The sequence below is a fragment of the Girardinichthys multiradiatus genome, chromosome 10, assembly GCF_021462225.1.
Source record: "Girardinichthys multiradiatus isolate DD_20200921_A chromosome 10, DD_fGirMul_XY1, whole genome shotgun sequence".
In the NCBI taxonomy this organism is placed as follows: Eukaryota; Metazoa; Chordata; class Actinopteri; order Cyprinodontiformes; family Goodeidae; genus Girardinichthys; species Girardinichthys multiradiatus.
In genome coordinates, this window is record NC_061803.1 from 11,261,436 (window position 1) to 11,286,427 (window position 24,992).

Here is a 24,992-nt window from a genome sequence, read left to right on the forward strand (position 1 = left end):
TCCACCTCTCCATCCTCCCTCCCTCTCTTTCTCTCCCATGCCTGCATTTTGCCTCGTGATCTCTCTGGCTGTGTGGAAGGACAGGGGCAGCACAGAGTGGTGCAGTCCAGAGAGAAAGAGAGAGAAAGAAAGAAAGAAAGAAAGAAAGAAAGAAAGAAAGAAAGAAAGAAAGAAAGAAAGAAAGAAAGAAAGAAAGAAAGAAAGAAAGAAAATGAGGAATGGACAGAGGAGAAGACAGAGGAGAGCAGGTTAGAGATATAAAGAGCTGTGGTGGGATGGACAGCAGAAGGACAGCGGAAGATAGTCTGAAGGTCAGCAGGAGGACAGTGTGGTCCTTAGAGTTGGACACAAATACAGCCGCAGTCACCTCTGTGCTGATCAGCCCTTCGGCTGGCTGATGAGGTGTCAGATGTGTGTGTGGAAAACCTTCCTCTGCTTTTTTGGCTGCAAACTGAAGGAGACTGGTGGGGTGGAGTAACCGCATGTGTGTGTGTGTGTGTGTGTGTGTGTGTGTGTGTGTGTGTGTGTGCACGCCACTCAGGGGTGTAAGCAGGCTGACGTGCAGCTTATGGTGCCAGAGCTGCGCTTTTCTTTCCTGCTTTTGCCTTCATTTTTTTTCTCCCTTGCATATTATGCTTCAGTGACTGAAGCTGAACTCAGCTTTCCCCTGCAGTGAGGGCAATAATACAACCAGCAATTAATGCTATGGACAGTGCACCAGTGTTAACAGTGTGAGGCATTCTGGTTCAACTAGCTTTGGTGCTTTAAAAAAACAAACAAAGAAAACGATTTTTTTGTAGGGTTGTAGCAAAAAACTCAGCTCATGAGACAATACACAAGATTGGTTCATGAGACAAAACTCTTTTGGGGCATATCTCTACCAGCTTTGCACATTTAGGATTAATATTTGCGTTTATTCTTCTTCGCAAAAAAGCTATGTCAGATTGGATTGATAGCATATGTTAACAACAAATTTGAAGTTTTTCCACTGATTCTTAATTGGATTCAAGTATGGACTTTGACTGAGCCATTCTAACACACGAATATGCTTTCATTTGAACATTTTCTTTGTTGCTCTGGCTCTATGTTTAGTGTCACCGTGCTGCCGGAATGTAAACCTCCGCCCCAGTCTGAGGTCTTTTGCCTCCAGCTTTTCTCTCAAGATTGTCCCATTTTTAGCCACACCAGTTTTCAAATCAGCTCCGTCAAGTCACCCTGTCTACGCTAGATAAAAGCCTTCCCATTAAGCTGCCAACACCATGTTTTATAGTGGGAATGGTGTTAGATGTTTAAAGCTAACCTTGCTTTAACCCTTTCCATAGCTTTATCCCTGACCAGTCAGATGTGTTCCTTGGTCTTCCTGATGCAGTTTGTTCTCAAATGAACATAAACTTTGCTTACTTATTAGGTGACTTTTAAAGGCAACTGGTTGCACTTTATTTTACTTAGGGGTATCACAGTTAGGTAGGCTAAAAACAAATCCATGCAACATGTTTCAGAGTTTTATTTATATTAAATTCTGAAAACAATGTATCACTTTTTTCTGCTTCATATAAAATCTCAATAAATAAAATAGTGTACAGTGGAGTTTACAATCGTAACATGACTATTTGAAAACATTTAAGCGGCTGTGGACTATCTGGAAACCATATAGGAAACCATCTTTGAGTGCCTTGGGCGATGGGGCAGATAGCAGTACCTGCTGTAGAAACGGTTTGTCCTTTCACGCCACAAGCTTTAAAGGTCTCCATTAACACCAGAAAAAGGCGATTCATTTGTTGCTCATTGCTTTCTTTAAAAGAGAACCAATAGAAGGGTCTGAATATCTGTAAATTTAGCAACACTGAGCTCAAGATCTACTTCCTTGTATACTATAAAATAAGCGTAACAAACAGGGTGTCTAGCTTATTGCTCTCGACTTCACACCCGGGGTTCATAACAGTAGCTAGCACTTCTATCGGCTGATGCAACCACATGCTGATTGCAGCTGGGATAGTAATTCATGAGACAAAGGAGAAATGTTTTGGCATTTCAATATTGGGAGATCTTCTGCCACCAGATCTCATCATACTCCTATTTTTTATCTCTAGGCGTGGCTAATGAGGACTGAGCTTGTAGGATAGATTGGAAACGAGCAGCTGTGATCAGATCTGTGACCTAACAGCTCTGCAGCTTGTGCCTCATTGGTTGAATTTGGTGTACCAGGCCAGTTGGCAGGGGCGACTGTCTCCTGCATCTATCCTTGGGTTATTTTCTGACCATCTGTGCCCAGTCATTAACAGGCCTTTTCACAGTCAATTGTCTTGTTTCTCTGCTCTCTTTCTGTTAGTTACAATGTATATGTCCATGAGATGGAAGGCGTCTTTTTCTGAGTTTTTTTCCTTTTTTGAATGTAATCGGAGTAAGTTAGAAGAGGCCATTTCATTAGCAGGGGGCCAAGGAGAGCTGGTGCAGACATAGGTTAATTCAAAGTGGCATCCTGGAAGATGCATCAAGCAGTGGAGATCAAATTACAGGGCAATGTGCTCGGTGGTAAGAAAAACAAGCTAGTGGTATGCTGCAGAATGTGTGCGTGCATGCTGGGAGTGTTTAACAGCAAAATGCATGTGTGTCTGGGAGACTAGAGAAGGAGAGAAAGAGCGGGCAAAGGGAGAGGAGGAGGAGGGGGCGAGGAAGGTGTCCACAGAAGGCCAACGAGGGGGGGTGGGGAAGGGAGGAGAGGAGAGGAGAGGAGAGGAGAGGAGAGGAGAGGAGAGGAGAGGAGAGGAGAGGAGAGGAGAGGAGAGGAGAAGAGGACACTAACTAGGCCAGCGTGCACAAATCACCTAGACCAATTAGAGTCACTCATCTTCCCTTTTTTACAATTTTTGATGCGTACATCGTCAGGATAGGAAATAACTGTGCATATCACTGCAGCAGCGATGGCATACAAAGAAAAAAAACAAAAAGGTTTGCCTGAAATGCGTTTAGCCATTCCTTCCACTCGCCTTTGTTATTGGTCTTTGTGCAATGATTTGCCTAAGGACCCAGATTTCCTAGCAACAGCCTGCCACAAAAACATTTGGCAGGAGTTCAATATTCTCTCTCTCTCCCTCTCTCTTTCTCTCTGTGTGTCTCTTTGTGAGAAATGGCAGTGCAGCCTCCCTGCTCTGCGTCTGCCACCAGCCCTGCTGCTGCTGCTGAAGCTGCTGCTGGATGATGAGCCAGTCTGGCTGCAAGAGAGAGAGAGAGCTCTCTAATACTTCTGTTTTCATCCAATCACACCACATCGTAGCAGGCACCTTGAGAGAGCCTCTGCCAGGAATCATCAATCACCTTCTTAACACGCATGCCCCGACAGACGCAGACACATGTGCAAGCAAATAAACGTGCTAACATGGAGACACATGCATACACATGTGCGCCTTTTTTGGGTAATTAAATTTACGGATCAAAGCGTACATGGCCGCAAAAACCACCAAGCAGCAGTTTAATATGAACAAAAATCAACAAGGCACATTAATACAGTGAAAAGGTTAGCGTAGAGAGGACAAAATTTACAATCTAGCTGTAAATTAGGTAAATACATCTAAGTGCTCTCGACAAGGTTAATGGAGAGAGAAAGCCTCAGTGTATGCTAGTCTAGACACGCCACACAGTATTAAGTGGGAATAGCTGTGGCAGTGTATCTAGATAAGTACTTTACAAGTGCCTATGGGACTCTAATAAAGCGAATGATCCCCCCACTGTTTTGACAAAGAGGCCCAAGAGGGACGCTGAACACCGCATTTTAGATTCCAAGCACTGACAAACACCCATTTGTGGCCCGTCGATCCTCCCCTCCCCTCCCCTCCGCCTCCGCCTCCACCTCCACCTCCACCTCCATCTCCATCTCCACCTCCACCTCCCACACCCCACCCCTTAAAATCCCACGGAAGCTTTTCCCTGTGCACAAGACTGTCGGATGTGGGCAAAACCCAACTGCCAATTTACAGAGGATGTGCCATGTTTGCTAATGCGAAGCAGAGGCAAAAAAAAAAAAAAAAATGAGACCACACAAACTCAGGAGAATGGACAAACCGAGCACCACAAACATTTTATTTTTTTATTTTTTTCTTGGTTTTCGTTTCTGTGATGAGACAGTAAATTATGAGATCATTACAGCTTGAATAGCAGTTTACAATCTGCCATGTTTGGAGGGCCAGTTGGTTTCCCTTATACCGGACAGTGCTGTCAGGGCAGGGGCCAGGGGTGCCGATGATCCCCCCAGAATAACACTGGCCACCCAAGGGCCCCCCAGATGTGGTAAGTTGTTGGTTTAACAACTGAAGCTCAGTTGTCCGCATATCAGCGAACGCACCTGCCTTTTCCTTTAACCAACTGTTTTTGCACTTTTATTCGTGTAGAAGTACTTTTAAAATCTGCAATATATATCTTTTGAATTCATTTTAACAGGATGAGTAAAATTTGTCATTGTTACCTAATGTTTAGTAAATAGTTTACATAAAGTTTATTTTTTGCTTAAGCATTTGAATAGTTTTTTAATGTTTTTGAATTTCTAAAAAGAAAAGAATCCAGTTTTTTTCTAAGAATAAAACTACTGAAAATACGTCGTCAAACTCTAAATATTCATTTCTAGTCAGTCTGAAATATAAATTTGCGAAAAACAAATCCAAAGACAAGCGGTCTATAATGGGTGTTTTGTACTTCCTATTATATATATTAATAGTTCAGCATTACAGCATTTTTCAAAGTCTGTCATCGGTTCTGATTTTGGTGTACCACCCCGAGACTTTTAATGGCCACATGTGGCATCCACTGTGTAACATTTCTGGGGTGTCACTGCTTAAACCGAGGATTGTGTTAATGGCTATATATATATATTTTTTTAGAACCAAAATTAATAACAGCATTTATTTTTCTAGCCTTCCAGAAGTGACGTCACACCGTGTGTGAGAGAGAGCAGTAATACAGGGATTTACCATTAATAAAAAACATTTGAAACACGGCAAATTAACATCTATCGGGTTCATATTTTAAAATGTCCTTAATATCTTATTTTAGTGATTGCTGTGGTTATTATGGCTGCTATTACAACAACCTGTGTACTCATTAAAAATACGATTTTTTATAAGGGAGCCAAAATGTCCTAATTAGGCCTGTTCTACAACAGATGGATTTTGAAGCTCAAACAGATAAAACAGATCAAATTAGCTGTACTTCCTGTTTAAGTCATCTGCTGCATATTGCTCTCTCTCACTCTCTCTAAGCCTGAAAGAACTGCAGACAAATCTTGACAGGAAAAGTACAGTTTATTTTAAATAGTTTCTTAAATCTTTGTGCCTCCTCTCACTTGATTTTATACACCTTACAACACTGAAAAGAGCTCACTTTCAGTCTGCCACCCGGATTAAGAACTTCACATCAAAGCTGTTGCTTTTAACGTGACCTGGTAGTGCTTAGATATAGTGTGTTGTCCAACAAAGGGTGCCTGCTGATCCCTCTTTGCATCACTAGCCAACAATCAAACTACCTACCCACCCTAATTAGAAAACACATTTGGGGTGCAACTGGCAGAATTGTTTTTTTTCCCGCACTGCTCGTGTCATTCCCTGATAGAAGGGCTCCATGGGTGAGCCAGATGCCCTCATATCACAAACTGCCACTGGCTGTAATGCTGATTTATGCCAATAATAAAGTGCTTAAAGACATGGAATGCAGTGCGATTTCAGGGCTATCATCTTGACCTGAGATGAGAGAAAATGTTGATCTGCAGGAATTACAGTTAATCCCAAACAGTGAAACATGAGCACAGCAGGCAGTCCTGCTCCAGACGCAGCAAGTGAAGACATTACCTCAGTAGTAGCACACATCTGTCCCCTTCAATCTGTGTGTGTGTGTATGTGTGTGTTTGAGTGAAAGATTGTGTAGGAGGCGAGGGGGGTAAAGCCGAATGAACTTGCATAATCAATTTTCACACTTTGGCAGCACCTGTTGGCTTGTCTTCATGTTAAAAGAAATGAATGAATACATTACATGTAGAACAATTTCACACTGCAATGCAGCTTCGTGCACAAAGACGGGGGGGAAAAAATGGGGAAAATGGAGCTGTATTGTCTCAATAGGTAACATAGCTCATTTCCCTCAACAAAGGATGAATGGATATATTGACAATGCCGAGGGCATGCTGAGGCATTTCCTGAATAAAGCCTCTTAACATTTTGTCCTTCTCTGGCTAACAGAGTTGGGGAACAGTCACTGTGAATGTAGAGGGGTCTCACTTACCGCAATATAATAGACCTTGGCTTTCTCCACCAGTTCCCAGTTGCTGTCCAAGTCCAGGTGTTTTTCCTTTTTGTAGCAGTTTGCCGCTGCCAGGTTAGCAACAAGGGACCTGCCGAGACAGACCCCATAAATCTTCTGCCTCGCTTATCATCCATCTTAATTTTGTCTCAAAAACATCCTTAAAAAACAGAGAGGCTGCAGACTTTTCTTTGTTCTTTACTACATAAAAAGGATAATAATAGTTTCCTAGAGTGTCTGAACCAAGGTGAAATAAAGTCATGTAGAAGCATCTATTTTTCTATCCTTTCAAAACCAGGTTATTTTAAATCATCAGACATTAAAGTAGGAACAATAGGCCGCTGCCAAATAATTCATATTCTCACATCATAAGAAGTGGCTCACAGTTAACGAAGGTGGAGAAACAACAAAAACGCATTACTAAATGAGCACTTTAGCTGAGTAGTGGGCGATGGGAAGTGAAGCAGGTGGCCTTATCTTAACATAGCTCATTAGCCCGTCCTCATGATCTTTTTCTTTATGAGCGGCCATCAAAATGAGAGCAGCCATCACAGCTACTTAGGGAGAACTGTTAGGCAACCATATGACAGGAGAGTGCTGCTACAGGAAGGGGGTCCGCTCTCACATGGCAAGAAAAAGCTGCTCACTGCAGTTAGTGTCACCGTGAGGAGTAGCGGTGTACTAAGTTTCTCAGAGTGTGATGACGAAGGCTACGGTATGACAGCGGGACTGGGACCGCGTTTGACCCGAGCTGTGGTAATGGACTGGAAGGTTGAGGCCGCACATGACAGGCAGAATGAGTATTATTACTGAGGGAGTCGGACAGCGCTGAAGAGCCCAATGAGAGAATGAATCAGATTTGATGGGATGCTTGTATAAAAGTGCAACTAAAGCTTCACTGTTTGCATTTTCAGATAGACTTATTCCACTCCTAATCTCACATCTGTTTTTAAATGATCAGAATGGGATCACTTAAGTCCCTGCACTTGACTGCCAATATCTGCTGTTTGTTCACTATCTGTGATTTTTACAGCAAGCTACAATTTGTAAAGCACATTATTTTGTTGATCTAACAAAGCTGGGTTTCAATCTAAATGTGTTTTACACTCTGCAATGGCATTCACATTAAAAGAGAGACTATATAGTGCATTTTCCACTTGCTCTGTCATGTACACGCTGTACTATAACAATTGGGACACACAATGATGTGAGGTTATAACACAAGTCGTAAAAAAACAAAACAGTTTTTTCATTATTTTCACACATGATTAACTGGATTCACACTGAAATGTGTTATGAGCTCATTCATCAACGAGCCCTATCAAAACAGACTATAAATAATTTTAGCCTAGCACTTAGCCTAGCACTTCAGCAAACTGTTCAACATGAAAATATTGTCAGCGGGAGCAAAATCTGGATTTGTTGAGATGGGTTTGTTTTGCTGAGATGGAGACGCAAGTCACTTTTAAGTAAAAAAATCCCCAAAACAAAGACATGACTTAAATTTCATTTGCATTCTGAAGACTAAAGGCTCCACTTGGACTGAAGGTCTGGGCGTCACGTATTCTTAACAATCTTTATCTCATGGAATCAGCGGTAAGAGTAAGCTGTTATCCCCTCTAAGTTGCCTTAGCGTATACATCTGACTGGTCGTTTGGGAACATTTTGCCAGTATGGGTTTTCTATTATGCTTCTGTCCCGTACGTGCCAGTAGAAGAAGTTTGCCTGATTTTTTTTTATGCTACTATCTAGCACCTATTAACAGTAAGCAAACTTGCAGTAAGTAAACACTGACTGCAGCTTTTAAAGGGATACATATATTCCCCTGTAAAGGGTGCATTTGATTTATTAGCCAGGTGCATTTGCGGACAGTGGGTCATTAATTGTTTAGAACAACCTGCTTGTGTTTGTTGTAGCTTCTAATTGACAACTGACTACAAAGATTCATCTCAAACTGAACTTAGAAATACAACCTTGGATCATTGTAAAACAAAATAACCTTCACTCACCTCCGACATCTTACTCTAGCATCATTACATTGACACTTAAGTTCTTAAAGTGCTTCCTGTTACCTTTAATCAGAAATTAATTATTCTTTCTCATTTACTCACTACATTGTGCCACAATGTGCTTTACGGTTTGGGCCTGCCAACAAAGCTTTAAAATGCAGATTTAGAATATGGTTTGCATTTATCGTTGCAAATTTTAAACTCAAATTGTCAATAAGACGAGCCTCTATAATAACGCAATCCATAGTAAAGTATACAAAAACACTAAAAGTTATTTAGAACAAAGGGACTTCCTGATCGATTAATTCAGAGATTTGACATGGCTGGTGTCAACCTATTTCTCCTGTTTTTATTGAAGATAAAGTTATTTTATTAAATATTATACTTTTTTTTTAGTTTTCAAACTAATTACCAGTTACTTTATACATATTGTATTAAATGTCCTGAAAAGTCTAGTTTAAACAAGCTTAAGAACAATGATTTAAATTCATACTCTACAGCAAGATGTGCATTAGGCAGAGTAGACGGCAAGCATCCGATGTGTTAATGTCAGTCAAGAAAAACAGATATTGAAGCGTCCAAAAGGTCATCGATGAGTGAGTTAAATGGCAATCGCAGTACTAATGCAGACAATTTAATACTGATAAAATGTAGGGTGGTATTTTTTTATGTTTCTCTGTTTAGAAGTCTTTGAATTTCCAAGCGAATAGATGCTATTAATTGTAATAAAATACTGGATTAATGATAAGTATCGGCAAATAACTGAAAAACACATAAAAAAACATACTGAACGGGACATTCCGAATCTTCTCATTGTTTATAAGATTGAGTTATAAAGTTCTCATTTTCAAACAATATTCATCAGTAAATGTCTTAATGGCAGACGATTTATTCAGATGAATTTTGATACTAAACAGGTACAAACTAGCTACATAGATACCACTTTTAACTGCTATACAATTATGTCCCTTGATAATTATACCTTATGCTATTCAAGCCAATGTTAATTGTTAAATTTCACCACTTTAAAGTAAAAGTAAAAAGAAAAAAATGCGTCAACCATCTTAATTAACCTTCTTAGTAACTATGGTGTAGATGATTTAGTTATGCAGGCTGATTATCTTTTTATTGATTATCGTCAGAAATTAGCCAACAATCAAGGAAATGTAATTAGTACAGCCTTGTGTATTATGATTAATAACATTTGTTTAAGGTATTAATTTATATTGAACCTTTTTATATATTTTAAAATGGATCCAAAATTTTGGGCTGCAATCATACAAACTAAGAGATCCTTGGCCGCTGATTGAACTTTGGATTGCACATGTAAAAACTGAATAAACTTTTTTCTTAATCTCTAAAATTGGACAGTTCTTCACATACTGGAATTCAAATTCTCAGATCTTAGAAAGATAGAAAGGTAGATTTTTTTTCCTAGTTTGAACCCTTTCACTAATCAAAGCCCAAAGAGGCTGTGACATGTTAGCTCCCAGTTCTTCAAAGCCATCACTTTTCCAATCTGGCCCAGTCATCGACCTTTCTTCTGGCCTCCTGAGCTCTCTGTTAAACACCTGTAAGAAATAGTACAGAGTTTGCCTCCTCGAGCATAGCACCTGACCTTTTCAGGTGTCAGAGCCCACATCAAACAAGCCCACTAAGACCATTCACCAGGGCTGGCTCCCGGGGTGGGTAGGGTCCGGCTGCTGACTGACTGACAACTGTGGTATCCGTCAGGATGAAGGGCTGCCGAGAAGGGGAGTGTTTAGAAATGAGGGTTATTGACCGCTGCCAGCCCTGTCATGAATTGTAGCCCTTAATGTTAGTGATATTTGTGTGTGTGCGTAAAGGTTGACCTCTGCTGTCTCAGATGTGCTGATGATGATGCAAGCGCCAGAGCCACCAGAGACACTAAAGCCTCTTTTTAAAGGCTGACAGGTGAAAACTAGGATAGCCCAGGAATCTCTAACACATTGCTACTGTCAGCCTATAGATGGATGACAACCCACTAGGATGGCAGAGGCTGAGTGGGGCCCAAGAAAAACAAGTTCAAGCTGTTCTTTTTTACCGCTCTGATGTGAGCTGAGCCATGATGGGGAAGTCAAAGAAGAAGAGGTTCTGCTAAATCAGAGACCAATGGCTGTTTCTTTGTCAAAGGGGCCAAACAGGAGACTAACCTATTGTCTCCAGTGATGCAGGCTGCACAGGTACCAGTTGGCTCCTCGTTCTGCTCATAGTAATGGGCATCGACATGGGCTTCCTCAGCCTTCTTCTTCAGGATCTCACCGAAGTTATCTTTCCCAATGCACCCGAAGAAGGTAGCCACCTTGTGTGGTTTCTGGAGCATCCACTAGGAAAGAGAAAATAAAAAAACAGGAAAGAGAAGAGCTTGGTTTACAAATACAAGTCTGTTTGGAGGGTCAAGTTCAGCTAAGGCAGATGGCACGCAAACTGTAGCGTCACAGCAAACATACTGCCTGTGATATACGAGAGCTGCGAGCTGTCGTAAACAACCCAAAAGCAATCCCGCTGCACACAGAGAGACTATTCTCATCCAAGCTCTCCTCCTTCCTCCCGGTGTGCTAAAAACAGTCTCATCTCCTTATTTACACAAACTCAATAATTTAAGGCTTCATCCTTCTTATGCAAACACAGACTGTGTGTGAGTCTGTACCCGCTGAACTGCTATTTTTTTCCCGTGGTCTCAACCATGTTGATGTACTCTGTGACTTTTACCTGACTGGGCTGCTCGGGTTCTACAGAGCTGAGATGTAACCTCCAAAGATTTATTGATGTGCAGTACGTGCTGCTGTTTGCTTATTTTATTGCAGCCTCCTGCTTTGTTGCTGACGGAGGGCCCCTTGTGAATGAGATGTTGCTGCTTTAGGAGATGACCTGTATATGTGTGAAATTAATCATTTCACGCCACCAAACCTGCATCTTCTGGAGGAAGAAAACTGCATTTTCATCATTTGTCCTGATGTCCTTTTGTTATTTTACACTTCCACCCACCTGGTGGTAAATTTAAAAAAATGTAGAATAGTAAAACTACCCAGGATGGGATTTATTAATAACTGAATTCCCTACAACGCCTGGGCATGCTCCTGATGAGACGGCAGATGGTTTCCTGAGGGACCTCCTCCCAGACCTGGACTAAAGCATCCACCAACTCCTGGACAGTCTGTGGTGCAACATGACGTTGGTGGATGGAGCGAGACATGATGTCCCAGATGTGCTCAATCGGATTCAGGTCTGAGGAACGGGCGGGCCAGTCCATAGCTTCAATGTCTTCATCTTGCAGGAACTAGTGACACACTCCAGGTCTAGGCCACATGAGGTCTAGCATTGTCCTGCATTAAGAGGAACCCAGGGCCAACCGCACCAGCATATGGTCTCACAAGGGGTCTGAGGATCTCATCTCGGTACCTAATGGCAGTCAGGCTACCTCTGGCGAGCACAAGGAGGGCCATGTGACCATCCAATGAAATGCCACTCCACACCATTACTGACCCACTGCCAAACCGGTCATGCTGAAGGATGTTGCAGGCAGCAGATCGCTCTCCACGGTGTCTCCAGACTCTGTCATGTCTGTCACATGTGCTCAGTGTGAACCTGCTTTCATCTGTGAAGAGCAAGTGGCAAATTTGCCAATCCTGGTGTTCTCTGGCAAATGCCAAGCATCCTGCACGGTGTTGGGCTGTGAGTACAACCCCCATTTGTGGACGTCGGGCCCTCATACCATCCTCATGGAGTCGGTTTCTAACCGTTTGTGCAGACACATGCACATTTGTGGCCTGCTGGAGGTCATTTTGCAGGGCTCTGGCAGTGCTCCTCCTGTTCCTCCTTGCACAAAGGTGGAGGTAGCAGTCCTGCAGCTGGGTTGTTGCCCTCCTACGGCCTCCTCCACATTTCCTGGTGTACTGGCCTGTCTCCTGGTAGCACCTCCAGGCTCTGGACACTACGCTGACAGACACAGCAAACCTTCTTGCCACAGCTCACATTGATGTGCCGTCCTGGATGAGCTGCACTACCTGAGCCACTTGTGTGGGTTGTAGAGTCCGTCTCATGCTACCACCAGTGTGAAAGTACCACCAACATTCAAAAGTGACCAAAACATCAGCCAGAAAGCATAGGTACTGAGAAGTGGTCTGTGGTCCCCACCTGAAGAACCACTCCTTTATTGAGTGTGTCTCGCTAATCGCCAAAGATTTCCCCCTGTTGTCTATTCCATTTACACAACAACATGTGAAATTGATTGTCAATCAGTGTTGCTTCCTAAGTGGACAGTTTGATTTCACAGAAGTTTTGATTTACTTATATATATATATAAATATATATATATATATATATATACGGTATATATATATATATGCTATGTCTTACAACTTTCATTCATTTTAAAATATTATTCTTAACATTTTCAAGCAAGTGGTGCTTTACACCACAAAATACATTATTTATTTTCTTTTTAACAATGGTTGTTGAATTGAGTCAATGTTTGTTATAATTTAGTTTTGCCTTATTGTATTGAAATTTTATTCTTAAATTTGCTTAGCAAGTTTGTTGTACATATATATATATATATATATATATATATTTTTTTTTTTGTTTGATTTTTTTTGCTTTGTTTGTTTTATTCATATTGTAAACAATCACCTGGTGTTTTACATGTTTACTTGTGTTATTTACTTCATTTATATTTTATTATTTTGTATTACTCTTAAAGTTGCTAAGCAAGTTTTGTCACACATGTTCATTTTATTACTGTATTTCATTTCTTATTATTTTTAAAGTTTCTAGGTAAATGGTCTCTTACATGTTTTACACATATTTTTAATAAATGCAACATAAGGAACAATGAATGAAGAACTGCAGCCTAAAAAAAAACATGCTGCTGTTTGTTGTTTTTAAAAGGAAAAAGACATACAGTTAATGGTGAGAAATGTATTTTCTGAAAACATTTCTCACCATTAACTGTATGTCTTTTTCCTTTTAAAAACAACAAACAGCAGCATGTTTTGTCTCTATATTGCCTTAGTAATTATTTTTAAAAGCACAATGTAGATGCTTGAGAACTAATAAAACTAAGTGTTGAAGTTATAAAGATAAAATCCGTTACCATTTCAGCCTGATAGGATATCAGCATATTAAAATGTCAGGGTTTCTTTTGCAATTTTATTCTGTTCATAATAGATTAAATATTTGCAACATGGAAAAGGTCTAAACAGTGAGCAAGCCTTGCTCTTTTAACTGTAGCAATGTATACATCACTGTTTAAAATCCATAACTAATCACATAACTAATGGAAGCATCAAGTGACTTGAAAATTATTAATGCCCCTTGAAGAAAGAAAAGGACACATGAACAAAAGCCCCAAAGAAGAGATCTCGGTAAAAAAGGGCACAAAAGGGGGTAGCAAATATATACAAGATAACTTCTTCACAAAATTATTATATTTACTGTTATACTGTTGTAAGTGAAGATGTTTCTTGTGACAATCACTGCCATTTACAAGAGTCAATGTATTTTGTTGAGATATTAAAGGGGACATATCATGCAAAATCTACTTTTTTAGTCCTTAAATACAGGGTGTCGTGTACTTGGAGTCTGTAGGAGTGCAGAAAAGTAAAATTTTGTCTCTCCATGTGTTGCATAGATATCGTCATATTCTGTTTGGGTCATATTTGTAAATCTGTTCAGTTTTCTATTACGTTTTTTTAACTATTAAGTCACAGTATTTGCTGTGGAACAACTAGGTCATGAAATTCCGGGTAAACCATTTTATGACTCCGCCAGTTTTGTTTTTCGCTGTGATTTTGTCGTCCAAGCTCAAGTATGCCGACATTGCAAGTAGATAGGTCTAAATGTTCGGTTATTGGGTGTATTAACCCATAAAATTGATTACACCGTGCTCCAGCATCAGAACCTGTTCTAAGTGGCTGGTTAAATTTGAGTTTTTATGGAAATGTACCCACATCAGTGGGGAAATTCCTATTCCCCCACTTTAAGGACGAGTGTTTAGCAACCTCCTCCAGTATCAAGAAGGATTTGCCGAAGGACTTCATTTGAGGCTCAGTTCCTTCTGTCAATGGAAACGAAGACCCCACAAAGCGCTAGGTTGCAAATAACACCAAAATAACAAAAAAGTTTATTTTAGACATGAATTTATTGTATGTTGGTATGACGTCCTGGCCATTGTTTTGATAGCAGTAGCATTGTGCCTTCTGCTTATGTTAGTTATGCTGTGTGCTGCTTTTAGCTTGTTGAAGACAGAACCGTAGTGCGTGTTTTAAATAGTATTATTACATTAATAGTTTTGCATTGTTTTTCCCATTTTTGTCTTGTTTCTGCTGGGCTACATAATTATATCCCTGATATCAAACTACAAAACTGGCTGAACTTGATGGAGTGGAATGCTCTTTGACCTGGAGGAGGGTGGGTGTGAAGTGCCTCAGTAGCATTTAAAGAGACCGCACCAAAACAAATTACTCTCAGATGCACCTCAGAACGGGTAAAAGAGGAGCCTGTGGAGCTACGATAGCAAGGAATTCAGAGCAAAGCGTTGCATTTCCACTTTATATAGATCACAACTGATTGATTTCAATGTGAAAAGGAAGGATTTAAAAGCATGATTTGACCCCTTTCAGTGATAGATCAACACAAAGATCAAATTAATCTAAAGTGGAAAGAAGCGGATACACAAGTAAAATCTGGAAAGTGATTGCCTGGTCCTGCAGAATAAAAGCATGCCCACAGCATGATGCTGCCAGAATCATGTTTCACAGTGAAGGTAACTGGTTGCAATACATTTAATTTAAGTGAATAAGACCAAGGGGGATTGGATGAAATTGCATGGCACACTTTTTAGGATTTTATTTTATAAAAACTTAGAAAGGCAAATGTCATTTTCCTTCCCCTTCACAATCATGACCTCATTTGTGTTGTTCTGTTCAATGGTTGTGAAAATGTTAAAGTTCAATAAAGTGGCCTTTATTGAACAGTAATCTCACAGGAAAGAGGTTAGAAAGAGAAGAACATTTAACCAAGGACAACAACGTAGTGGAGAATACCCTCTGCTCATGGTGCTCTATTGACTAAGCCACCCTAACAAATACTACTGAATATCCCCAAAATCACAAATTCTGAAGTGGCTCGGCCATTTGTTTTGAATGGCTCCTCGAGGCCTCCCTCAGGAGATGTTTCAGGCATGTCCTACCGAGGGTAGGCCCAGGGGGACGGCCCAGGACATACTGGAGGTACTATGTCTTTCAGCTGGCCTGGGAACACCTTAGGCTCCCCCTAGAACAGCTGGAGGATTTGTCTGGGTGTCTCTGCTGAGACTGCTGCTCCTGCGACCAAGTCTCAGATAAGTGGAATACAAAGTGTACAAGTATGAGAGACTTTTCAAATGCACCCCAGTCTATCTTACAAGAGATGGGTATAAATCTTGCTCATATGTCTTTTTTAGACAAACGTGATCTGCAGTCCTACACTACTGCAGTTTTCCACTGTTATCATAGTCAATACTGGTTTCCAGTTCTTAATTCTGCAGGTAGTTTAATGTTAATATAAAGCACAGATCAGTGACTCACACACTTTTCAGCTTCTGACAATGAAACCGTCTCAACTACCCACTGTACAGTACTTTGCAAAAGTGTTCATACCCCTTTAGCTTTTCCACATATCGCCAAGTTACATCAACATATCATCTGTGTAATTTATTAGGAATTTATGTGAGAGACCAGCACAAAGCAGCACATATTTGTCAAGTGGAAACATATTGTTTTCAAGCTTTTCACAAATAAATATCTGAAAATTATGACATCCTTTGTATTCAGATCACTTTCCTGTGTGTAATTTAATATCAGCATATTACCAGCTGTTCTGTAAACATCTCAGAGGTTTGTTAGGGAACATTAGATAACAAATGGCATTATGTAGATCATGGACAGCACACAGGTATGGGAGACGGTTGTGGAGAAGTTCAAAGCAGGGTAACATAATAGAAATATTTACCCCCAATATACCCAATTTGCTGCTATGGTTCTGCAAACTGTTGGGCACCTCAATACAAATGCATGCCATATTTATTAAACTTTTATACGTAAAAAAAAAAGAAAATACTTGTATAATTATCTTTCCACTGACAATTATGCTCTACTTTGTATTGACGGATCACATAAAATCCTAATAAAACATCAAAGTCTATGGCTGTAATGTGACAAAGAAATGTGGAAGAAATTAAGAGGTATGGGTACTTTTGCAAGGTACTGTGGTTTTTTTGTTAATCTATGCATACGATTTTTATGTGGCAATGGTTAAAGACTCCCTTCTAGATGTTTTACAACCTACAGTGGAGTCCAACTTTGATAGTCACTGCCAGGTAGACAATAAAATCCCCAAATTATTAACACCAAGAGTTGTTACTCCTTTAAAGTATAGGAGTTTTTGACCACACACCGTCATTCACAGGCTGATCAGCCCCTGACTATCATTACTGCATTAACTCTCCCTGGATGCACTTTCAAAGCCCAGTCCTGTCACTGACCTGCTGGCAAGTAGCCTAATTAACCAAGAGATGCAATGCAGACTTTTTTTGGATTGTGTTGCAGGCATCAAAAATAACGTGGGCATATATTTATTTTCAAATTTGTTTAGGACTAAATTTCAAAGTTTTGTCTTACGTTGTCGTATTTCAATTTAATCAGTGGTTGCCAACTTTGTTTTTCTAGAGAACCCACAATGCCCCTCAAGGAGCTGAACGTACCTTTGTCACGGTTCGGCCAGGCCAGCTAAAGCCCTTTCCCACAGCTACGGGGGTTAGCTGCAAGTTGACTCTTTGTTTATTCACACATGGATGTATTTTCCTCAACGCCCAGGAGAACTTCTCCTTAGCACGGTTCACGTAAGAGGTAGTGTTTGGGCAGAGAAGATTGGTTTAGAGGTAAATAATCTAAATAATGTTCGTTTAATGATGTTTGTTTTTGTTTGTGTTGAGAAACACAGCTACAATAATTTCTAACAGAATAGCCCTTAGCTAAGGATGTGTTCTTTGTTGTGCTTTTTAAAGTTAAGACAAACTTTATTTAAAGGGTGGCTTTTGAACACAGAAGATCAGCCATAATGCGCCATCCACGCTTATGTATTTTAACCCTTTTATTAGTGGTATATTAAAAGGTATGTGTTGGATTCTGATTATAAGCTATAAGTTTCTTTTGTTAGCCTAACTGCTAACAGCTAAGAACACGTGCTTGCCCACTTTATGAATCAGCTGAAGATCATTTAGCCAGAAAGGTTGTTGGTTTCCAAACCAGGAAATAATATTTCCCTAAATATTACTTTACTAAACATGATAACTAATTAAACACCATTAAGACTCATTTATCCAAAAGGTTTGGTTCTTATTCAAAATAATATTTCCTTCAATATTATTTAAATATTTCCTTAATAATATATCTTTAAATATTATCTTAATAAATAAAGGCAGCTAATTAAACACCATTGAGAATTGGTCATCCAGAAGGTTTTTACACAAATCATTCTTTAAAATGTTATTTTAATTTAAATAATGTTTTATCTGATCTTGCATTGTGAATGGTTGTTCAAAGGTATACCAATTATTGTTAAGTTAGTTCCAAGACTAACTTAACTTCATTTCCAGATTCTTCAAGATAATCCTTGGTTCTCAAATATAAATAACATTGCATGGTAATGTTGCATCACTCTTTTGGTCATGATTTTCAACCATCTTTGTTTCACTTGTTTATATTGTACATAGCCCATTTGTCTTTCTAATTCTTTCATTCTGCTTGGTAGTTTAGTTGGGTTGTTTTAGCATAGTAAAATGTTTGTTGATTGAAAAATGTTTGACTTTGAGTTGACTTATTTTTGTTAATAAATTATTTTATTTTTGTGTGAATTCATTGTGTGTTTGTACAGAGTTTTGCTGTTCAATAATGCCAATGCTTGGCTCATCCCTTTCAATTTTGTCCTAATACCACCACCTTATGGCGCTGGGATTCACAGAACAACGCTTAATAGACCCGAATTATTATTTAATAAAATATTAAAGTATTATTATTAAATAATATACTCATATTCAGAATCACAACAAATTAAAGATGTCCTTAGAGTGGTGAAAGGCTAAAAGCTAGTTAGATAGGCAGTCCTGTTTTAAATGATTTTTGCATTTTTTGAATCATAACACGGATGTTGTCTAGATGACAAAACAGTAACAAACGTAACAAAACTATTTTCTAAAGATGTAGAAGTTTCTGATCCACTAATATAGCAATATCCATTGAAAATAAACAATTTTAATTTGAGGGTTTTTAAACTGTTAACATTTGGTAAAACAGGGGATTTAAGCTGTTAGCCCTGTTCTGAAATGTATTATCTTTTTTACAGACTAAGTAATATGACATCTTAATACTAAAAGGTAAGGGAACTATTAACATAATAAGGTTATAAAACAATATCCCAAATTTCAAATCTGGCCTTTAAAGAAAAATGGTTAAAAGAAAGCCATTGCTAAAAGAAAGGCACAAGTCAAAATGTGAGATATGGTGCTCTGGTCAGAAATAGAAATGGAACTTGTTGGCCTGGATGCAAAACACACTGTGTGGAGAAGAACTAACACTGCCTATTACCCACACCATCCCCACAAATGGTGGTGGCAGCATTATCCTGTGGGGATGCTTTTTGTTGATAGGATAACAAATGGAGCTAAATAATATGAAATTTGGAAAGGAACCTGTTAGAAGGTACAAATGAGTTGGAACTAGGATGGAGGTGCACCTTCTTGCAGAAGAGTGACCCTAAACCTACAGCCAGAGCTACAATATAATGGTTTAGATCAAAGCATATTCAAGTGTTAGAATGGTCCAGACCTAAATCCAATTGAGAATCTGTTGCAAGACTTGAAAATTAATGTCAATAGACACTCTAGAATAACTAGTTATTCTGCAAAGAAAACAAATGGCAAAAAAGAAATCTCTACAATTTCAGTTTCTACAATTACACAAAAAGTAGTTCCACTAACCCCGCCTTTCACACTTATTTGTGAAATATTTCAAAAAGCATGTATTATGTTTCTTGCACTTTCTAATTATGCACTTTGTGTTAGTCTAGTACATAAAGTCTCAATAAAAGACACTGTTTGTTGTTGTAATGTGGCATAATGTGGAAAAGGTTCAAGGAGTATGAATAACCTTGCAAGGTGCTGTAGGTGTTAACGCAGAGTTTATTTATAGAATAGATTTTACACACTAACTTCATTTCATTTGTAATAAGATGCGGTTTTAACAGACTGCCTGTGATGTATGTTTTTCTCTTCTGTATCGTGGTCCCTGAGCAGCCTGACTACGTGGCATTTTGAGTCATGATTCAGTCATTCAACCATGTTTCCAACTCTCCACCTGGTTGTTCACACAAACACAGAAGCGTGTACACATATGTGCAAATCCAAGCTTGTCTCCCCCTAACCTCTTGCTGCAGGCACCTCACACTTATCAAGGTCACTGGCTCGGGTACACGTCAAGTCCAATCTGATTTTCCCTTCGCAGTGATGAGCTCCGAATCCAAGGTTAGGAGCTGCAGGCTGTAAATAATGACAGTGCGGCCCCTCCATTTGCAGGCCTCTCAGGTGGGAATAGAGAGGGCCACTGAGGGGCCTCGGTCCCTCTGTGATGACAGCATGGTGAATCACACAAACTACTGACCTTACAGCCGTCACCCCACCCCTCCTCTCTACATCTGAACTCTCCTACCTCCTCCACCTTCTCTCTCTCACTGACAAGCGGCTGTACTCTCCCTGCCAGATCTGCTTGTCATTTTACAGGGTCATTAGCAGACACACACACACATACACACTAACATGTGAATACACAGTGTACCCATGCAGGGAAGTGACTGACACACACACACACACACACACACACACACACACACACACACACACACAGAAATCCTCTCTAGCATCAAAACTCATTGCCTTTACATGAAAAAAAGAGACAAGCCACCCCTGCTTTTTGCCAGAAGCTGCTCTCCTACTCCAATAAACACAAAGCGGCAATAGATAAGAAGAAAATGTCTTCATTACGAGCATGTAAAATAAAATAAAAAAGCATCTCGCACTTATGTCAGCTTCCCCTCTGCGGCGAACAGGACTGGGGAGTTGCATGATTTCATTTCCATTCCCCGGCACCCTGCAGACAATCCTCTCTACCCACTCCCAGATCATGTGCGATAATACCTCCATTATGACAAAAGCACTATCTGCGGGGTTGTGGAGAGGTCAACCAACCTTGCGTTGGGTATTCATGCTTAGTCACATCCCAATTATATTGCGGTGGCAGAGGCAGAAATTGGCAAATGTACATCAAGGCGCTTCATTACTGTGGGGCCGCTCCAGTGAAATTAAGCAGCAGATGAGACAGAGTGAGATTTACCCCAGGCGATGTGTTCGAGAGAACGAGAGGAGGACAGGAAGAAAGAGGGATGCTGAGGGAACAAGTCATTTTCTGAAGATGCTCCCAGCTACTATACTGCACTAGGAGCTGATGTATATTTACTTAACAAGGGAGAAGGCTGGTCCCCGGAGATTAATAAACTCCCACGGTACACCATAGCAATACATCTCTACGTAAATTAGATTTAAAGAGGAAACTTAATACAAACAAGAGCAAAATAATCCCTGAAAAGCAGAGGTTAGGATGCAGCAGATGATCGCTGCAGACAAAGTAATGCTTTAATTTACTTTAAAGGCATAGTTCAAAATTTTTTTGAAGTACTTTTCTGTTAAACCTGGGGTGGAATGAGATATTAAAATATCGTGCTACTTCTTATTAACATGAAATCCATCTTGCAAAGTGCTATTCCGTTTTTGTCGTTATGCAACCTTGTCTGTTGAAATATGTGTAAGCCTTTAGCTTGAGCCCTGGTTGTAAGGGTATGTGCTTTAAGATTGACACCCTGTTTGAGTTGCTGCACTGTTGTGTTGGTGGAGTCGCCTAAAACAGAATCATTAACAAAAACATTAGCAAAGTTTCTGTCCATATTTAGGTTTTTATGTGGCAGTATTTTGGGTTCTCGTTGGATAAAAAAAAAACATTGACTATCAAGACAACATTGCAGTTTGTAAAAACAGCTACAACACCATAAAACTCTAGCCACTAACACCAATAAAGTGTACCGTCTCATTTTGAGCAGGATGCATCATTAAACCTAAGTTAAAATATCACATGCAGTTAATATCTACACTATATAACTCTCTCGAGGTCTTTATTTGCTATAAATCCAGGTATAGCTGGTCCCAGAGACTGAAGCTAACGACTACTCCGACTAGGCCAAGAACAAAGCGACATACACTACTAAACCAACTTTAATCTAAAAAAGCTCTTAGCGGTTTATGCTAACGCTATTTTATAAACTAGAAAATGTCAAGTTTGCATAGATAGTCTTTTAAACTGAAGTTGTGATGATTAATTACATTTGTAAATACTGTTTAAACAGGAAGGGGAGGTAGTAGGTGGTGCACCACCAATGATCTTCCCGTGTGAAACACATAATGAGAATGGAACATGTCTAGCCTTTTAAGTCAGAGCCACTGCTTTATATTAAAGTAAAAATATTATAGCAGGTTAAATTAACTTTATTTTAGTTGTGTGTTTACAACAAGAACATCATTGGGGGCCCATCGCATTTTATGTCAGTTTCCCAGGTAAATAATCATCAGCTTCTGTGTAAATAACCACTCAATGCAAACATAACAGTTTGAAGGTTAATAAAAGAGCGATTTTGTAAAAAACGCAATAATGTTCTTGAAAATGGAGATGTGTTAGGACAGTTTTCAATTTGATCTTGAACCCTCTTGGACTAGTTATTAGCTTCGGTTTCAGGGCCCAATTACTCTGAATTAATACTAAATAAAGAGAGCGATGTATATTAGTATTGTGTCAATATGTCTGTTATTTCAGTTCAAACTAATCTATTCTTCATATTTTAAATCGTTCGTTTCAAAGCAACAACACAAACAAATACAATCCAGTTGAATCCTTTAGACATTTAAAATTTTAAAGAAATGATGAAAGCTGCTACCTTGTGTATAAGGTTAATGCTCCCTAGGCACACATAATGCAGTCTTTAATAATTAAAAATGAACAAATGTTCTTCTTCTGCTGTGAAAAGAAATTATGGTTCTAGAACATCCAGGTTGTAATCCCAACTAGAGATCTTCCTCTGCTCCTCTAACTTTAAAGGACAGTGTAAAAAAGCCTGTGTCGGCGAGTTTGCTACAGTTACACCTTTCTGTGGAGTTCAGACCTTGAGAAATTACCTTCTTATAACCTTTTACTAGAACATCACTTCAAAAGTCCTGATACTTTATGTTGAGTGGAGAATACGTTTACCACGGGCTTCTGTTTACTTAAAAGCTGCTAACTCTCAAATTGTCCACACAAAGCTGGCCCGCAGGCTAACAGATAGCTATTAATTATGACATCTCGTGGTTGCAAGGGGCACCACTTGGGGACCTGACCCAGACCTGCACTTCAACATCCAGCAGCTGCCACTCCTCACTTGTGGAGGCAGCCGCTTCGCGTGGCAGCTTCCAGAAAGGGCAATTACACAGCCCAGATGAGATGAGGCAGCTGAATGTTTGGGACTTGAGTGCTCAGACTGCCATTAGCACTATAAGCTATTACATTCCTTCCTCTCCTTTTCTATTCCTCTCCCTGCTCACTAGCTTCTGTATATTGATGATGTGGTAATGGGACCTCTAGTTAAATATTCCCCCTGTAAAAACATGTCTTGTTTCTAGTCTCTCCCTGAGGGGTCAATGAATTCTCCCGGAGTTGCTGGGAATCATTTCTGCTCTATTAATGATGCAATTGCAATGTAACTCAGATCTACTGAAGACATAGCCACAGTGGGCTTCTCTTGCAGGGGGGTTGTCGGATGACGCGTGGTGTTATCTTGCAGCTCCAAACACAATGCAGCACCTTCTGCACATCACAGAGAAGATAGTTGGCTGTCACACTTTATCAACTCTTCACATCGTATAAAGGGCATCTAAAAGTAGATCTCCAAAAAAAAAACAGAATAGTGTGAAAAAGTTCAATATTATTTCAAATAAACTTTCTAATTATATTATTCAACATTTGACAAAACCTGTATAATGTGAGTTACAACAACATTTAATTTCCCTTTGGGATTAATAAAGTATTTTTGAATTTTGAATTTAATTGAATTATATAGATTCATTACACACAGTGAAATATTTCAAGCCTTTATTTCTTACAATTTTGATGATTATGACTTACAGATAATGAGAAACGAAAATTCACTGTATCAGAAAATTTAAATATTACATGAAATCAATAAAAAAAAATTATTTTAAACAGAAATATCAGGGTCTATGAATTTAATACTTTGTTGGGCCTCCTTTTGCATGAATTACTGCATCAATGCAGTGTGGCATGGAGGCATCAGCCTGTGGCACAGCCGAGGTGTAAAGGAAGCCCAGTTTGTTTTAAAAACGACCTTCAGGTTATTTGCATTGTTGAGTCTTGTGTGTCTCATCTTCCTCTTCCTCTTGACGAAACCCATTAGATTCTCTATGAGGTTCAGGTCAGGCGGGTTTGCTAGCCAATCAAATGCAGTAACACTATGGTTATTGAACCAGGCTTTGACGCCTTTTGCAGTGTGAGCAGGTGCCAAGTCCTGCTGAAAAATTAAATCAGCATCTCCATAGAGCCTTTCAGCAGAAAAAAGCATGAAGTGCTCTAAAATGTTATGGTAGATGGCTGTGTTGACAGTGGACTTCAAAAAACTCAGTGGACCAACACCATCACTGACTGTGGAAACTTAACACTGGACTTCGGGCAAGTAAATTCTCCACTCTTCCTTCAGAATCTAGGATCTTGATTTCTAAATTAAATTAAATGAAATGCAAACTTTACCTTTACCAAACATAGGTAATCTTGATCGTCCAGAAACTTCTGGAACCGAAGTCAAAGTTCAAAGAAGAACGATCAGAAGGTTCAGGTTTCTGCCTGCGAAGGAACGTAAACAACATCAGTTTAGTGACAAAGAACGAAGCATAGCTTAGAAGTGGCTGAGCTTGTTACCACTCAAGGCAAACACTTTGGCATCAAAGTGCTGGCAGCCTCCTGCTTAAATACTCCTCCAATGCAATTAGCAGATCAGTCGCACCTGTCACCCAGCACACCTGAGAAAACTCCAGCACCATCTGGAAACTGCAAACAAAGTGCAGACAAAAACACAAACACACACACAGAAACCAAAACCCTGACATCAACCCCCCCCCCCCCCCCTCAACGGCCACCACCTGGCAACACAGAAGAAGTGGAAGGCAGGGAAGCATGGTAATCATCAATCAAAGATGAGTCACAAATGAATGACCGGGGCACCCAAGAGCGGTCCTCGGGGCCCTAACCCTCCCAATCGACGAGGTATTGCCAACCACGACCCCGCCGACGGGAGTCTATGATCCATCGGACCGCATAGACCAGGTGCCCCTGACGGTCCAGGGTGGGTGGTGGGGGTTCGGCCGGAGGGCAAGAAGCACTATTGACGACAGGCTTTATCTGTGACACATGGAACATGGGATGTTTCCGAAGACTTGCCGGTATGCGAAGGCGAACCGCAGAGGGGCTGATCACAGTCTCTATCTCGTACGGTCTG

The 24,992-nt window shown here is 40.0% G+C and overlaps 1 protein-coding gene across 5 annotated transcripts in view; it reads right to left on the bottom strand.

Moving 5' to 3' along the window:
- Positions 1-24,992, bottom strand: part of LOC124875076 (adenosine kinase-like) — a 205,049-nt gene that overhangs the window by 106,359 nt on the left and 73,698 nt on the right. For all 5 annotated transcript variants that reach the window (XM_047376896.1, XM_047376894.1, XM_047376897.1 and 2 more), the window contains 2 exons: positions 10,466-10,638; positions 6,265-6,373 (listed from right to left, as the gene is read on the bottom strand). In XM_047376896.1, coding sequence (XP_047232852.1) covers positions 6,265-6,373; positions 10,466-10,638 — 282 coding nt within the window. The remainder of the gene's footprint in view (positions 1-6,264; positions 6,374-10,465; positions 10,639-24,992) is intronic.